General features: G+C 44.2%; 1 protein-coding gene across 11 annotated transcripts in view; it reads left to right on the top strand.

The window, feature by feature from the left end:
• RXRG (retinoid X receptor gamma) overlaps positions 1 to 17113 on the top strand; it is a 236359-nt gene extending 219246 nt beyond the window's left edge. For 10 of the 11 annotated variants that reach the window (XM_063625028.1, XM_063625025.1, XM_063625023.1 and 7 more), the window contains 7 exons: positions 860 to 1039; positions 6974 to 7134; positions 7252 to 7381; positions 8395 to 8527; positions 9754 to 9845; positions 11161 to 11266; positions 16625 to 17106. In XM_063625028.1, the coding sequence (XP_063481098.1) occupies positions 860 to 1039; positions 6974 to 7134; positions 7252 to 7381; positions 8395 to 8527; positions 9754 to 9845; positions 11161 to 11266; positions 16625 to 16772 (950 nt within the window). In that variant the 3' untranslated portion in view covers positions 16773 to 17106. Of the gene's footprint in view, positions 1 to 859; positions 1040 to 6973; positions 7135 to 7251; positions 7382 to 8394; positions 8528 to 9753; positions 9846 to 11160; positions 11267 to 16624 lie in introns of all 11 variants that reach the window. The other variant, XM_063625032.1, reaches the window with a different exon arrangement.
• Positions 17114 to 17466: the final 353 nt, after the last annotated feature.

The following is a 17466-nucleotide window of genomic DNA, read 5'->3' as shown; positions in this document are numbered from 1 at the left end:
CATGATCTTGGCTCACTGCAACCTCCGCCTCCAGGGTTCAAGTGATTCCCATACCTCAGCCTCTGGAGTAGCTGAGACCACAGGCATGCGCCACCATGCGTGGCTAATTTTTGTATATATATATATATATTTTAACAGAGATGAGGTTTTACCATGTTAGCCAGGCTGGTCTCAAATCTCCTGACCTCAAGTGATCTGCCCACCTCGGCCTCCCAAAGTGCTGGGATTACAGGCGTGAGCCACCATGCCCGGCTGTAAAATCAGCTTCTATCAGATCTTTATGTCATAGCTTGATTGTCACATGATGATATAAAGATCAAACAGCAATTAATTTCCTCAACAGTCAACAGCACTTAACAATTCATAACTCAGAATTCTGTTCATATTTTATGGTAAAGGATAATAAATTTAAATAGGTTTCCTAAGAACTTGGGTCTCAATTATAGGAAATATTAGTTAAGTTGGGGTTCTTTTCCTGCTAGGTAATATGTGACAAGCATTTATATTTTTATTTATTATTTACACTAATGTTTTGAATGGAGGCAGAACATTTGCTTAACTAAACCCAAGAGTCGCCTTCATAAAATAAATATAAAGAAAGCCTTAGCTTTAGGAATTTTCTAATAATTCTATCTGGAATTAGTAATGCAGAGGAAAGACACAAGGAAAAGTGTATTTGCTGTGTCTTAGTTTGGTTCCTGTGATCAAGCCTGCATTCTCTGCTAGTGATTATTTGCTTTCTGTCCCAATGCCCAAGTGATATGCCTGTTTCTCTGGGGAAGAGCCAAGAGGTTCTTTTGAATGAAAGATCGAAATAAACACAAGAACAATCTATAGAATGTTCTTTTCTTCTAACCAGGAAAGCACTACGGGGTATACAGTTGTGAAGGCTGCAAAGGGTTCTTCAAGAGGACGATAAGGAAGGACCTCATCTACACGTGTCGGGATAATAAAGACTGCCTCATTGACAAGCGTCAGCGCAACCGCTGCCAGTACTGTCGCTATCAGAAGTGCCTTGTCATGGGCATGAAGAGGGAAGGTGAGACACATTCAGTTCCAATACTCGTGTCTGGAGAGAGGCATTTCCTAGGGCAATGGGACATTCAACTGCAATACACGAGAAGTCATGGTGCCCAAAGTCATCCTAATCTCCACTTCAAACTTCTTCCCCACAGGGCTCTAAAGAAAAGTCTGAATAGGAAATAAGGATGACTTTGGGTACTCGTGTATTGCAATTGAATGTACCCTTGTCCTAGGAAATGTGTCTCTCCAGAGCAGAGAGGGCAAGAGACATCTTCCTCCTCCACATTTACCCATCCTCTTCTGGGGCCCAGATGGTGATCCCCAAACTGGACCGTCTCCTTTTTTTCTTCCAATAACCAGGCAGCAAGTCTCAGAGCCAAGGTTTCAGGGTCCTTATGCTCTGCTTTACCAATGGATTGTCAGACTGACCTTCAGGGTGGAGGTGACTTTTCTCCTCTAATCCTAGATCTCTCTCTGGGGAAAACTGCAGGTTTGATTTCACTCACTGAGTTTCTTACCTGGGTCTGCTATCAAGTCTTTGATATTGGTATATTCCATCATCTTTTGGCATTACTGGCATTACACAGGTTTGACAGACCTAGCCTTCCCATTCAGAGAGACCACCACTGTGTGTTGAAACCATCACATCTTTTAATTTACAGTGTGGTTTAGCTGGGTATTCTAGTATGAGGGAAAAAAACCTCAGAAGGTGCTTTCTGTTCCGTTAGTAGGCGGAAAAGTCTTTCCATTAAGTAGCACAGATAAATTGAAGTGGGCAGTTAATTAACTAGTGAGCTCAAGCAAGGACATGGGGATAGTGGTGAATCTTAATAGATTTTAGAGTAAGAAGGTCCTGCCTGTCTTTAGGAAATAAGAACAAGGAGTTCAGTCAGGCCCAGCACGCTCCTCGTTCTTGAGGAACTTCTTTTCTGTGAGGAGAGGGCATCTTACTGAAAGGGTCAGTGAAGAGGGGCTCTTTGTGTCCATGCTAAAAGTGAATGTCACCCATGAGCAAACAAATTCTTGTAATCTTAACATGTCAAGATGCTGGAGACGGCCTTACAGAGTCACCTAATCAACTGTAACCGTCCGCCAGATGAGAAAACAGGCTCAGAGAGGTGAACCGAGTTTTCCGAGGTGCCAAAGGCAGGCAACGAACTGACCCCAGGTCTCTGACTTTCAGATCAGCCCTAGTCTTTGTCTCCTTCCCTGCCAGGTTGTGAAGGAACTGAGGATGGCCCTCGCTGTGATATCTAACAGCAACCTCAAAAGTGAGAGACCCAAATCTCAGCTCCTGAAAATTTGCCCCACACCCCAGCCTGTTCCTCACACAGTCTTCCCCTTTCAGGAAATGGCCACTTATTTTCCAGTTGCTCAGAACAAAAACCATGGACTTCCCTCTTTTTACACACACCACATGCAGTGGGTGAGGAAATCTTGTCCCTTCCTCACACTATGCCCAGAATCTTTCCATGTCTCACTACTTTTACCACTAACCCCCCAATCCAAGCTAACTGTATCTTTTGTAGTGATCTACATAGCATCCTAAGACATCTCCCTGCTTCCATCTTTGTCCTTCTACAGTCTCTTCTTAGCACAGTAGCCAGAGGGAGGTTTTGAACAAGTAGATTGGGTCAAGGTATTCCTTCAGCAAAATACTCCAATGTCTTTCCTTCTCATCCAGAAAAAAAGGCAAAAATCTTTGTCATGACTTAACGTTGTACATAGTCTGGATGCCCTGTTGTCTCTCAGCCTCAGCCTTCCTGGCCTCTTTGGTGATCCTCAACTATACCAGGGATGCACCCACCTCAGGGCCTTTGCACTTGCTGTCTGTCTAGAATGATTTTTTTTTTTCAGGTATCTGCATGGCTCACTTCTTCTCATCCTTCATATCTTTACCCAATTCTCACTTTCTTGGTAAAGCCTTGCCTGGCTATATCATCTAAAATTGCACCAGCCACCCCCAACCCTTCCTTGTCTCTTTTACACAGCACTTATCATGATGTAACACTTGTACTTATCTTGTTTACTGTCTGTATCCATGAAGGCAGGGGCTTCATCTGCTTCTTTCCCCCACTGCTTTATCACCAGTGACTAATACATTGTAGCCATTTAATAAATTGTTGAATGAATAGTTTAAACTGAATGCTGAAATCAGAAGTTTTAGAAGTACAGGAGTTCCTAAAAATGACTCATTCATTTATTCATTGAGTATTAGCTGAGTGCCTACTCTGTGCTTATGTCATACTTGCTGTGGCAGTGGGATCAATGATGTTACAGATTGGAACATATGATATGAAATACCTGCTGGTGAAGAACATCTTTTTTCCACCAGGATAGAATTGATACTCCTTGGAGCTTCCCCCACCATGATTATCAAAATGAAACTAATGACTACAAGTATTTCTCCCATTAACAAGAGTCCAGTGGCTGCAGGGTCATTTTTTTTCCTCCTAAAACACTTGAGATAAGTTTCCGATTGACTTGGGACAATAACAGTTTTCATTAAGCACATGATATTGAATTAAAAGAAAGTGAATGGTCTCAGTCAGAGAAACCATCATTTCTATTTCTCTAGAGTTAGTCTAATCCATCTCTGAAAACGCAGGCTGAATATCCCCAGCGCAGTTAGGGACAGAGTGGTCAATAGGCTAAATGTTGGGAACCGTGGTTCATTAAATGTTTTCAAAAAAGGAAGGAAAACAGGGACATGCGAACTGTAAGAGACTGGGCACTCCTTCTTGTATGGTTTGGGTACTTTAATAGAAAGTTGGACCCAATTTTTGTTCCTGCATTTTTTAAAAGAATGTGGAGAAACAGAAAGAATAGTGAAAAGCTGAGTAGTAAAAATTAGGAGAGGGAAAGGAGCTCTTAGGGAACTTTCTGAAGAGATGGGCACCATTTACCCTGACAAAGAGAAGACAAAGAAGTGAATCAATTCCTCCTCTGACTATATAAGGGGGCGCATTTCAAAAGGCTACAGGATAGCCTGTCCACCGCCATTGTTTCTGATCTTGATTTATAGAATTTGGGGCTCAGTTTGAACACTTTCTTGAGGACAAGAATAATAACATCCTGGAGCAGATAACAGAGAGACCACGGAATCACACACAGAAAGAGATGGAATTGGGGTAGGCACAGAATTTACCTGCCTGGGATCAGGGGCCAGGACCTGTTGCCCTTTTAGGATAAATAATGTTAAAGCTAGAGTGGACATTTTCTGTTCTCTAATGTAACATGTCCATTTCCTGAAAGACGAATTAGAGGTTTGGAGAGCCTAGGGACCTGCACAAGCTCACACAGCAAGCACATGGCAGACCCTGTATAGGACTGGGATCCTCTGATTCGTGGGCCACCTCAGGAATTCTGGAATGTCTATTTCCATGATTTCTTGTCATATACATGTAGTTTCAAGACTGGAGAATGGATTGCCTTTGAGGCTGTTCATGGGTGCATTGGTATCCTTGTGAGCCCTGTGTGGTCTTTATTAATAGACCTAGCCCAGTACCTTGGAGGCAGTACTGAGAGGTTAGAGATGGGCCCAGGAGGAGCCATTGTGGGTGCATGTGCTGGCTCCATCATGGCCTACTACATGCCCTCAGATATGTTACTAGTTTCTCTGTGGCTCGTAGTATGTCAGAGCATTATTATGAGGATTAAATGAAATGTAATCTATCTAAAATGTTGAGCATAATTCCTGACACAGAGAAAGGGCTTCATAAATTTTGGCTATTGTAATAAGTGCAAAATAAACACATGTTGGATGAATGGTTAAAATCCTTCCCTAAGGCAGGAGTTTGGTTCTATTTTTGATCACCCAGGGTTCCCCGGAAGTACCATGATGTGTGTTGTAATAGTAGCTCAGAATGTCTGACACATAGAAGCTACCCCCCAATAACAATATATGACTCCTCATTTATGACAGGAAGATTTAAGGCACAAAGAGGAAAACTGAATAGCAAAGGGTTTGCTCAGTTAATGGCAAAACCAGAACTAGAATCAAATGCCCTGACACCAAGGATATTTTCTCTGAAGCTTGAAGGTTATTTTCCTTGAGTGTTACAAATCTCTAGAAGACATTGATTGAGGACCACGAATGAAACTTAACTTAGTTGGCTTTCCCTCATCTTTTAAAATCAAGACAAATAGAAGCTCATAACTTACCTTTAAAAAATTAATACAAGAAGCATTCAACATTTCCCAGTAAATCCAAATATAATAAAAAATACATATTATAGTTTCTACATGTTTTCAGTGAATGAAGGCTGACAGAGTGAGCAGAAAGTAAGGATGAGACAGAAGGAGGAAGAACAACAGGAAAGAGAGGAAGAGGCCAAAAAGAGAGATGGAGAGATGAGCCCAAGGGGGTAAAAAGACACAAAAGGAAAGAGGAAATAACTATTTGCATTGAGTTTTTATAATTGCTTCATTCATCCCTACAATATTATTTCAGTTAACTACTGAAGAGTACCAGCCTTAACTATCTCAGTTAATCCCTGCTTCACAGATAAGGCATCTGAGGCTTACTAAGCTCAGTCATATGGCCAATGCCATTTAGCAAGGAAGGGGTAGACTTATATGTGAAAAAGTTTTCTTTGACTCCAAGGCACATGTTTTTTGCCCTTCTTTTCCCTGTTTCCTCCTCTCTGTTCTCTCTCCCTTCTGTTTCCTCTTTTTCTCACCCTGTTTTGTTGTCTCTTTCCCTTATTCCTTTTCTCCTTTCTACCCTCCTTGCCTCTCTCTCAATGACATAGTACCATTCTTGTCTTGAAGCTTTTTGGTGTATCTCCACTAAGTTTTGGAGTATAAGTTGTGTTTTTGCAGTCATAGCCTTCTCTGGCCTACCTTGAGAGACTGATATGGCTCGCATGACAAACTAGACGTTCGGCATCGCGGTTCCAGTCCATTCTGCAGCCTCTGGGGCTCATTATCTCCTCAGAGAGTAGGAGGCACTCTTGCAAGTGGACTATGGGGAGGAAGGGAGAGAAACAGAAATAGGAGCTGCTGGTGGAGTAGCTGTCACGGAGTTTCAGGCTAGTCACCTGTTTAAAGGATAATTTTCTTGACTTTGGGGATGTAAAAAATGTGTTCTAGTATTGAATTCTGTTTATTGCTGCTGTGAATAAGATGGAAACCACAGCCTTCTAGATGATGGAAACTAAGCCAACAGAGACTTTTCTGCTGATGAAGAGCATAGAATTGGAGGGGGCAGCAGTCTGCTTTCAATCCTAATGTATAGACATGGAGGGTTCTGAGAGTTGCACTGAACCTTGATGAAAACCCTAAGCTTTGGAGAGGCTGAGATAATTTCAGCCTACACCTTTGCCTATGTACCCTCCCCCACCTCCAAAATGAGCCACTGATTCTGAAATGTCATCTAGGTGACATCCCTCCACCCCTTCACTTACTAAATACCCACAGCTGGCTCCCTGAAGATCTTCCCTGACAAGTCGGATCAGGTGATGTTGTGTTCAAGCTGGTGCACTAGGGGCAGACCTAATGGGACGTGAATGCCAAGGATGATGCATAGGATCTGACAGAGGGAGTTTTTAAAGTAATGTGCTTGTTACTTAACTATTTCATGCTCACAGCTTTTTAGAGGCAGCAGGTAGAGCAAGAATGTGGGGATCTGCAGGATAGCAAGGAGAGGTTGGCCCATTAAAAGAGAGGATATAATTAGAGTTTATTAAAGCTTAAAATGCATACTTCCTAGTGCCGTCACCATAAGGCACTGGAAAGAATATGCACTAAAGAACCCCGCATTCTCCTTAGGTGTAAGCAAACAGCTTTGCTTTCCTTGTTTCATCTGTCAACATTCCCACATCCCCAATTCAGGATCATAATGATTCCCCTTTCATAGATGAGTAAATTCAGGCTTAGGTGGGTAATAAACCTTCCCACCGTTGTCCTGGGCATTATGGTAACCTCTGCATGTCCTGCTGCGTGTCAGCTGTGCAAGAAGAAAGACAGAGGAGCCGAGAGCGAGCCGAGAGTGAGGCAGAATGTGCCACTGGTGGTCATGAAGACATGCCTGTGGAGAGGATTCTAGAAGCTGAACTTGCTGTTGAACCAAAGACAGAATCCTATGGTGACATGAACATGGAGAACTCGGTATGTGCTCTTAGACACACATGTGTGTTCCATTTCTTGGGTAGGGCTGGAAATGGGAGAATGGGGTGTATTTGAGTCCTGGGACCTGTCCCTCACAGTATTTTGTTCCTTTTTCAGACAAATGACCCTGTTACCAACATATGTCATGCTGCTGACAAGCAGCTTTTCACCCTCGTTGAATGGGCCAAGCGTATTCCCCACTTCTCTGACCTCACCTTAGAGGACCAGGTCATTTTGCTTCGGGCAGGTAAAGCACATTGGCTGCCTTTTTTCCTGGGACAATTTTGAAATTGCTCTTGGGATCCTAAAAAAAGTAACCTGATGGAGCTGCAACATGTCCAAGCTGTGTACCATATTGATGATGAAATAACCCTATGCGGGGTTGTTCATTCCCAAAGGAAGCATCGTTAATGAAGGAGTGGGACTCTTTTCCCATGCAAATTTTACCATGGCTTTATAATTCGCATACAGTTTAAAAAGACTATTAAATCATTTTTATTGAGGATAATTTGAAGCAGTGCCTCATTATTGTAATGAAATTGGCAAATAGAGGTATTCCCATTTCATAGGTGAGATAAAGAAGCCAAAGATGTTTGCTCAAGCTTGTACTAGATGGGTTCCACTGTCTTCCTATTTTAAGACTCTGTGTGCTGTATTTTCTCTTGCCTCCTATTTCTGGGACACTTGCAGGCCGTTGACATATGCCATATCTCCTCTTTGTCACTGAGCCAGCAGGGAAATTTCATGAAGATTGGCTGAGCATTGGGAAACAGTCCACTCGTTCATCCCTGTTAGATAATGAGCACTCACTGAGTGTCAGCTGAAAGCTACAGACCGTGTTGGGTGTTACTAGACAATGCCAAAGAAACAAAACTAGGTTGTCAAGTCCTGGGGGCAGAAACTGCAAGGTATATTAGCTTTATCCACCATGGCAGCTAACACAGTGACTATTATCTGCTAAATGTTCAATCCGCATTTGTTGACTGATTAAAAAAAAAAAAGAATCCTTGTCCTCAAGCTATGGTTCTGGGTTGCATCTGAGAGAGAGTGGGGGGATGTGCAGAGCCATAAGTCAGGAGACCCCAGTCTTATCCTTTGTTTCTTCACTAATTAGCTGTGTCAACTTGAACTAATTCTTAACCTCCCTAGATTGTCAATTCTGCTTGTGTTATGTGGGATAATAGTACATGCCTTGGGTGATTATAAATAAAGAAAGAATGTGTTCTGTTTTCCCTCAAGACCTCCTCCTTATCCTTGCAGGGTGGAATGAATTGCTGATTGCCTCTTTCTCCCACCGCTCAGTTTCCGTGCAGGATGGCATCCTTCTGGCCACGGGTTTACATGTCCACCGGAGCAGTGCCCATAGTGCTGGGGTCGGCTCCATCTTTGACAGGTGTCTCTCTTCTGCTTCCAGTATTTGTGTGTATTATGTGTGTGTATGTATGTATATACATGTGTATATACATGAATTCTCATGTGGGCATGAACCTCTGGGTAGTGCTGGGGTGGAGGATGGGCAGCCCAAACAGTTAGCTGCACATGACCATGCAGAGACCACTAGGCACATGAAACTATAAACCTGGGGAATGAGGGAGAGATTAACAGAAAGATTGAGATCACAATAAGATAGAGCTACTCAGAGGCCAGCACAGTTGCCAGGCAGGTGGGAGAAACTGTTCTCCCAATGGATTTCCCAAGGAGAGATTAGATCTTGACATCAGGTAGTAAGTTGTGGGTGGAGAGGGTAAACTGTTTATCCTAGGGGCCAAGGATGGGAAAAGGATCAGGATCTGTCCTCAAGAGGCCAGACAAGATGGACTGTTTATGCTGGGCTCTGGAGGATCTCAGAAGGGGGCCTGCAGCAGGAGCAAACCCATCTTCGTCAGGCAGGGATACCCTAACAGAAATTCTGTGCCTTAAATGATACTAAGGGAAAATTAAGCCATCTGACAAGGAGTGGAATAAAATGAGTAGTTAATGAATTGAGAGTGAGAGGATGAAGAACTGGTAAAGAGGAGAATTAAGTTGAAATTAATCTCTCTGTCCAATGCCAGAGCCCCGTGGTCCCTTTCTGCCTCCATCGTAAATGGTCTTCTTTGGTCATGTGCACATCCACTGAGCTGTCTCTACTACTTCCCTGCCCTTTCCCACATGTTGTCTGTAGAGCCCAACATGGTGTTTGGAATGACTCATGCCCCTTCGTGGTGCCCGGACCTTTCTACCAGTTCACTGAATGCTGCCCTCTGCTGTGTTTTTCTAGACATGCAATCCCCTTACCTTGCTGTACCTGTTGCGTTTCTAATTTCTAAGACTTCCATGATGCCTTTCTGTTTCCCTGCTTGGAGTTCATTGCTTCCTCTTTGGAGCCCACTTGGACTTTGTTCATGGCAGTTATATTCCTGGGCATTGTGCTGCTGCTTGTTTTTATGCCTGTTTCTTTAGTTAAACTGTAATCTCCTTGCAATGAGGGGTTGCATTTTTTTCACTTCTATGCCCCTAGTAACTGGTACATCATCTGGAAACAGAGTGGGCATATAAAAATTTTGGTTGAATTCATTTTATTGGCTCTTGGCCTGTTACTCATGGTTTTCTCATTACCTGCTTGTTTCCTGCTAACAGAGTTCTAACTGAGCTGGTTTCCAAAATGAAAGACATGCAGATGGACAAGTCAGAGCTGGGGTGCCTGCGAGCCATTGTGCTCTTTAACCCAGGTAACCACCCTTCAAACCCAGGGGATGTGTGTGTTCAGCCCTCTTCCATGGTTGGCCTCCAGTGCTCTCATGTTGTTGGTCCTCCATCTCAGCTGAGACAGAGACGGCAGAGCCAGGAATCCAAGAGAGCTCACAGTGTCAGCTAGAGCCATCTTGGAAAATGTTTTGAATGGGTGTGGCAGGCATATGTCTGGGGCAAATGGGGAAGATGAAACATGACGGTGGTCCAGGGTGGCAGTGAAGGGGGTGGTAAAGAGCGATCACATTCTAGATATATTTCTAGGTAAAGCCACTGTGATTTGCTGATGGATTGAATATAGAATGAGAAAGAAAGAAAGGAGTTAAATATGACTCTCTGGTTTTTTTGTTTGTTTGTTTGTTTTTTAGTTTTGTTTTCCTGAACAATGGGAAAAATGAAGTTCTCTTTCACTGAGATGGGGAAAACTCCGTGAGGAGCAAGTTCTGAGGCTGGGTGGGCAGGAATCAGGATCTTGTCTTTGGACATTAAAATAGGAAACAGGTAGTAGATATCCAAGAGTGGCTGCCAGGAAGCAACTGCTCATATGAGTCTGGACTTCATGGGAGAAGCCATGTGCATCTGAGAGCTGTCAGCCTCTGTCTGTGTAAGGCTGTGACACTGGGGTGAGATCATCTGGGGAGATAGAGCAGAGAAGATGGCTGGGGACTGAGCCCTGGGGCATGCCAACATTTAGAGGTCAGGGAGAAAAGGGAGCTAGCAAAGGAACCTGAGGGGGCAGGCAGTGAGATAGGGACAGAATGAGAAGGGTGGTGTCCTGGAGGCTCAAGGGAAAATAGTCTTTCAAGAAGGAGGCGATCAGCTCCAGCAAACCCTGCTGTGGTCAAGAAAGATGAACCTTCAGAATTATGTAGTCATTCACGTAGAGGCTTTATCTCCAGAATTAGGCAGTTAGTTCATCAGTGCAGGACATGCGCCAATTCAGCTTTTGTGTCCCATCTTATCACTCAGTCCATGCTTAGCACATAATAGGCACTCAGTAAATGTGTGCAGGTAATATTTCGAGAACGGTCTGGATAAAATTAAGCTCTCCTCCTTAGAGTCAGTGATGGGTACATTTGCCTATTCATGGAGTTTAAAATCTTTGCCCCAAGAGTTTCTTGGGTAAATTGGGCACAGAAAGAAGAGCAAGGGGGCACGAATGACCAGCTTTGTTTATTTCACACTTGTCCCCATCCAGGGTGTCTCTAGTAACTCTAGAGACGGTGGCCAGAGGGAATGGGGCCAGACTCTGCTGGAAGGTGTGTAATGAAAGGCTAACTCAGTCATGTCTTTTAGATGCCAAGGGCCTGTCCAACCCCTCTGAGGTGGAGACTCTGCGAGAGAAGGTTTATGCCACCCTTGAGGCCTACACCAAGCAGAAGTATCCGGAACAGCCAGGCAGGTGAGAGAGAGTGCTGGCAGAATGGTAGTAACAGCAGAAACTACTCCCACTCTTAATCTACTGAGCCCCTAAAGTGCAGCAGGCACTGTTTAGGTGTTTTGAAATGTTATTTAATCTTCATAACAAGCTGAAAGCCACAAAAATGTTAATTCCATGGGGCTAGCGGCCTTATCTGTCTTGCTCACCATTCAATCCTCTAGCCTCAACACATAACACAGTGCCCGACACATAGTACACATCTTTAAGTAGAGGATGAATAGCAAACAAATGAATAAATGTGGGAATTATTATCTCCAATTTCTATCAAGAAACAGAACCTCAGAAATGTTAAGTAACTTGCTGAAGACCGTAATGCTAGCACAGGGTGGAGGTGTGACGTGAACCCAGTTCGTGTGATTTCACAGAGCCTGTGTTTGAGGTGTGACTGCATTGCTTTCTGGTCTGCCCCCATAGAAACCCCCATGCAGTAGGAAATACAGGCGTTGGTAGCCAGAAGACATGGATGCTGGTCCCCAGGGTGCCATGTGTGTGGCATCTGGGAAGATGCTCGGTCTGAGTCTGGGCTCCTCATTTGGAAAGGTGGATGTTGGTCTAGCAGATCTCTGAGGCCATCTAGCAGTATAGGTATTTCTGAGTTATTAAAAGATATTCTCAAAAGTTTCTTCCAAAGTACAGCTACGCCAAAGTTTTTCCTCTCTGCTAATGCCAATTAAAATGAGAAAATATGATCCTCAAATCTCATAGAAAATTGGAAATGAAATGGAAAAGCCTGTCTTAAAAACATTAATTTTGTTTGGGGGATTAATTCTACATGCTCCCAATGCTCACTAATGGTTTCTATTCCTCTGTGAAGTCTAATATCTACTTAGCTGTTTATCCTGAATCATAAGCCAACCTCTAGCAATTGTCCAGAAGAGACTGAGCTGTGTTTTTTGTTGGAGGCTGTGGATGAATTTGAGTAGGTGGGTTTTGGTCCTTTGGTGCAATGAATAGGCAGGGCCTAGTATATTAGTGAGATTAAGCTGTAATAGACCCACCAGACGCCACCAGTTTAACACAAACATCTATTCGTTGCTCACAAATCTGGGTGGGCAGTCAGTTCAGAGAGGTGGTTGTCTTGCATGCCATCACTCAGGGACCAAGACTCCTTTTTTCTTGTGTCTCCACCATGACCCAGAGCCATACTGTGTTTTGCATCCAGATGATGGAAAGGGGAAGAGGTGGAGGAGCAGAGAGGCTAGGCCATATGGGCCAGACCTGGGTCTTGGAGGGCCCTCATCTTTTCATTCACTTTCATTAGCTGATGCCAAGTCACGTGGCCCAGCTGCACAAAGGAGGCTGGAGAATGTATCCTGTTGTATGCCAAAGAACAGAAGAAAAGATTGGATTTTGGTGAACCTGGTAGTTCACTATAGATGAGATTGAGAGAGCCCTGGGCAAGTGGCCAGGACCTGGCTGCCAGCAATAGCTTGGCCTCTGTCAGGTGTGAGCCCTGGGCAAGTCATCTTAATTGAAGCCCTGAGTTGGATGCTTTCTATCAAATCTTCCATTTTTTGAGCACATATTGTGTGCAGGGCATTAGAAATAATGAGTGTCATACATATCATTTTCCTGAAATTGTCTCTGTCTTGCTGTTTATCTTAAAAAACCAACAAAAAACTCCAACTCACTTTTTTCCTAACCATAAAAGCAATGCATGCTTTGGTTAAAAAAATTATAAAAATATTTTTTAAAAATATGTGGTGGCTCACGCCTGTAATCCCAGCACTTTGGGAGGCTGAGGCTGGCGGATCACCTGAGGTCGGTTGTTTGAGACCAGCCTGACCAACATGTAGAAACCCTGTCTCTACTAATAATGCAAAAATTAGCTGGGCATGGTGGCATGTGCTTGTAATCCCAGCTACTCAGGAGGCTGAGGTAGGAGAATCGCTTGAACCGGGGAGGTGCAGGTTGTGGTGAGCTGAGATCATGTCATTGCACTCCAGCCTGGATGACAAGAGCGAAACCCCATCACAAAAAAAAACGCAGGTAATAAGAACTTACTGTAAATATTTTGGTATATTTCTTTCCAGTATTGTGTATCTATTATGTCTCGTGTGTATCCTCGTGTATCTATTATGTATTACGCATATCGTTTATGCATTTCTAGATATGAAATTATACAGTTTGGTGTATTATTTTCTTCCCTTAGCCATTCTAAACATTTTATTCAATTATTGACAACTACAAATTATCATTTTCAATGGTTTTGTAATATTTTGCAGTGTGAACATATCCTAATGTATTTAGTCATTGCCCAGTGATTGACATTTGGGTTGTTTCTAATTCATATCACTTTGAAAACTTTGGAACTTGACTCTTCTGCCAGAAGATGGCTGGCAGGGAGCTGGGCTGCCTCCACACACTGGGGAGAGAGGCCAACACTTGTTGCCAGGACTAGGGCAGAGCTTAGAACTGCAGGGAGGTGGCGGAGTCCCCTGCATAGTCTCCTGGGTTTGTCCATCACAGCTTGGACTGAGGCTGACTGCCCTGATCAAGTGTTCATACATAGTTGGCTCAGTAGGTACATCAGGGGTGTCACTGGCCAAGCATGTGGGTGTGCTGAGGGCTGGTCACCTCTGGTCCGCAGAACCTGGTTGAAGGGGATCCTGGCACAGCCAGGTAGAGGCAGATTTCTCAGTGGGAGAGTGCTGCCACTCTGTGGAGGTGTTTCAGAAGTGCATGTCACAGGGGCTGCGTTCTGTGTTTGCTCTGATCAGAAAGCAGAGATCAAAAGTCAGGTCACAGAACTCACACACACACTCTCTTGCACGCACAGCAGGCACCTTCAAAGGCATAAATGCCCCTTGCTGCTAACCTGTGGGCGAGGAATGCTGTGACATTCGTGGGTGTGTTTATTTCTATTAGCCTTGATCTCAGTTCCTAAATCCAGGTCACACAACAAAGAGGGGAGTATGATGGCATACTTAGAATTTTGGATATTGTAAAATCTTGGCCTTTTTAGAGTTAAAAAATTTTTTAAAGTTAATTCCAGTCTAACTTTGCACTTACAGAGAAGCCGTTTCCTTTGCCTACTTCCATAAAGCTTAATGGCAGAGGCACGGCCGGGAGTTCAGCCTCCTTATTCTCTAACTACCTCTTTCCTGAATGGTGATGCCACTCAAATGCTTTCAGGCGCTTTACCACTGGAGGTTTTTGAAGTAATGGGTGGCATTGGCATAGACTTTTAATTTTTCCATGCAGGGAAGCAATTTCTACTTTTTTAGATGGTGCCACTTTATTTTCCTTATATTGCTACATTTCTTTAAAATGTCATATGGCATGAGTATAGAAATATACACATTTTCAAGGAACATTGAAATTCTAATTTGTAACTTTTTCATGAAATAATGTTGCGACACTCAGTAAAGATTCATCTGGAACCAGAAACCTCTGACTTAGGGCCACAGTGACTAATGTGATTTTGGTCCCTGAGCTTTTGATTGGAAGTTGTGAGTAGAGTGACTTCATATCTAGTAGCATTAATAACGTTAAAAATGAGCTGGCATTGCACTGTGCGCAGAGGGTCACACAGACAGAGTGAAAAATGTCACAGAGAGAGGTGCCCGAAAGGACATGCAGATGGGAGATGAATTCCTTCACATACTGGTCTTTCTCCGTTTTGTGAGCCTCACAACAAATGTCCTCAGTTGTAGAAAAATGTGTGTGAGGGTGTGTATCTGAGTGTGTGAGGGTATGTGTGTGTGCATGTTGTAAGAACATGTTAGAGTGTGAGTGTGGAGTGTGTCTGCATGTGCGTATGTGTGAGTGCATGCATGCACATGTGTGTGTGAGTATGAGTGTGCATGTGTATGTGTGTGAGACCACAGGCATGAGATATGTGAGAATGAGTGTGTGCACATGTGTGAGTATGTGTATTGTGTGTAATGTGCATGAATATAGTGTGAGAGCATATGAGTGTGTGGATGCGTGTGCAAACACGTGAAGTATGTGTGAATGTGTGTATGCATGAGTGTGTAAAGGTGTGTATACATGCACATGTGAGTTCATGTGAAAGTGTACATGAGTGGGGATGTGTGTATGTGTGAGGGTGCGTGTGTAAGTGCATGTATGCGAGGGAATGTGACAGTGTGAGAGTGTGAGTGTGCATGTGTGTGAGTGGTGAGGATGTGTGTGCGGGCACATGGGTGTGAAGCATGTGCGAGTGTGTATGATAATGTGTGGGTCAGTGTGTATGCATGTGTGCATGTATCCTCTCCCCAAACAGACCATAGACTCCTCAAGGGCAGAGACTATGATTTTCTATTCCTCTTTTCCTAATTTAAGGGTAAGCACAGACTAAGAAGTTGATCATAAAAATTGGTAACGATTGGCTGGGTGTGGTGGCTCACGCCTGTAATCCCAGCACTTTGGGAGGCCGAGGGGGTGGATCACCTGAGGTGAGGAATTCGAGACCAGCCTGGCCAACATGGCAAAATCCCGTCTCTACTAAAAATACAAAAATGTAGCCAGGCGTTGTGGTGGGAGCCTGTATTTGCAGCTACTTGGGAGGCTGAGGCAGGAGAATTGCTTGAACCTGGGAGGCAGAGGTTGCAGTGAGCTGAGATTGGGCCATTGCACTCCAGCCTGGGCAACAAGAGTGAAACTCAGTCTCAAAAAAAAAAAAAAAAAAAATTGATAACAATTTGTTACAAATCGACAACAAAAATTTGGTGACTGTGGACCCCAAGGCATGTGCCTGTAGTCCTACCTACTTGGGAGGCTGAGGTGAGAGGACTGCTTGAGCCTAGGTACTCAGGTCCAGCCTGAGCAACATGGTGAGACCCCATTCTTAAAAATATTTTTTATGGGGGGCTGGAAACTAAAGCAAGTTGATGGCATGATGGCTACAGTAAGATTCTCAAACATGTTCATCTAATGGTGACAGCTGCCATGGGTTGAGCACATTCAGTGCCTCATGCTCGGCTGTAAGTGCCTCAGCAGATCTGTGCAGGTACCTGAGGGACACAGAGAATGTGAGGAGCCAGTACAGCTGGCAACGTGAGTGGACACAGTCATCTAGTTCTTCCTCTTCCCCACCGTGAATGAGGGGAGCTGAGGGCAGTCCTGGGACATGGCTACAGAATTCAAGATTCTTGAAGGGTCATGTGCTCCAGCTTCTGCCTTTAAGGCTGATGAGCCCTCTAGCCTGTTTCTGAAGCTCTCTAGGCTTAGAGATTCTGTTACTCCCTTGTCTCCCTTTCTAGCTCTTTTATCACAGATTGGTCGAGAAGACCAAGTGGACAGCTTCCTGCCAGCAGGTGCAGGTGTGCAGTGCATGCCCGTCCCTGTCCCTGATGCCTCTTGGCTTCCCTGCAGGTTTGCCAAGCTGCTGCTGCGCCTCCCAGCTCTGCGCTCCATTGGCTTGAAATGCCTGGAGCACCTCTTCTTCTTCAAGCTCATAGGGGACACCCCCATTGACACCTTCCTCATGGAGATGTTGGAGACCCCGCTGCAGATCACCTGAGCCCCACCAGCCACAGCCTCCCCACCCAGGATGACCCCTGGGCAGGTGTGTGTGGACCCCCACCCTGCACTTTCCTCCACCTCCCACCCTGACCCCTTTCCTGTCCCCAAAATGTGATGCTTATAATAAAGAAAACCTTTCTACACATAAGACTTTTATAGGTGGACTTTTGTATAGACGTTAAAGGTAATACGCTTTGCTGTCTGCAGGGCTGGGGGACTTTCTGGAAGTTCTTGGGAAAACTAATCAAGCCTCTGTACATACAATTGGTTTAAATTATTTTTTCACTTGCCCTGGAAAGCAAACAAATAAGTAATAAAATAATATATGTGAAATCGGCACTGCTGGAGCATGGGGTGTGTTATTGTGCTACAGGGAGGTCGACTCAGACATGGAGAAGGGATATCAGAGGCTGGGGTCGAGGCTGCGGCTGGGGTCCTGAGACCATAAATCCCAGAGCACAATACCTGAATCTAAGCTGGGCTTTGCTGCACAGCCACCTTTGCCCCAGGGCACATTCTGGGGAGACTGGGAAGAGATGCTGTCTTTCAAAATCAACTTGGTTTTTTGTTTTTGTTTTTCTCCTAAGAAAAATGAGCAGAAAGAGGCTTATTCTAATCGGAGGCAATTGAGTATAAGGCCAAAGGAGAGATGTTCTCTGTCCTGGGAGTTGGTGGAAGATCTCAGGTTCTGG

Source organism: Symphalangus syndactylus, chromosome 12 (assembly GCF_028878055.3).
Source record: "Symphalangus syndactylus isolate Jambi chromosome 12, NHGRI_mSymSyn1-v2.1_pri, whole genome shotgun sequence".
NCBI classification, from domain to species: domain Eukaryota; kingdom Metazoa; phylum Chordata; class Mammalia; order Primates; family Hylobatidae; genus Symphalangus; species Symphalangus syndactylus.
This window is presented reverse-complemented; position numbering and strand designations above follow the sequence as displayed.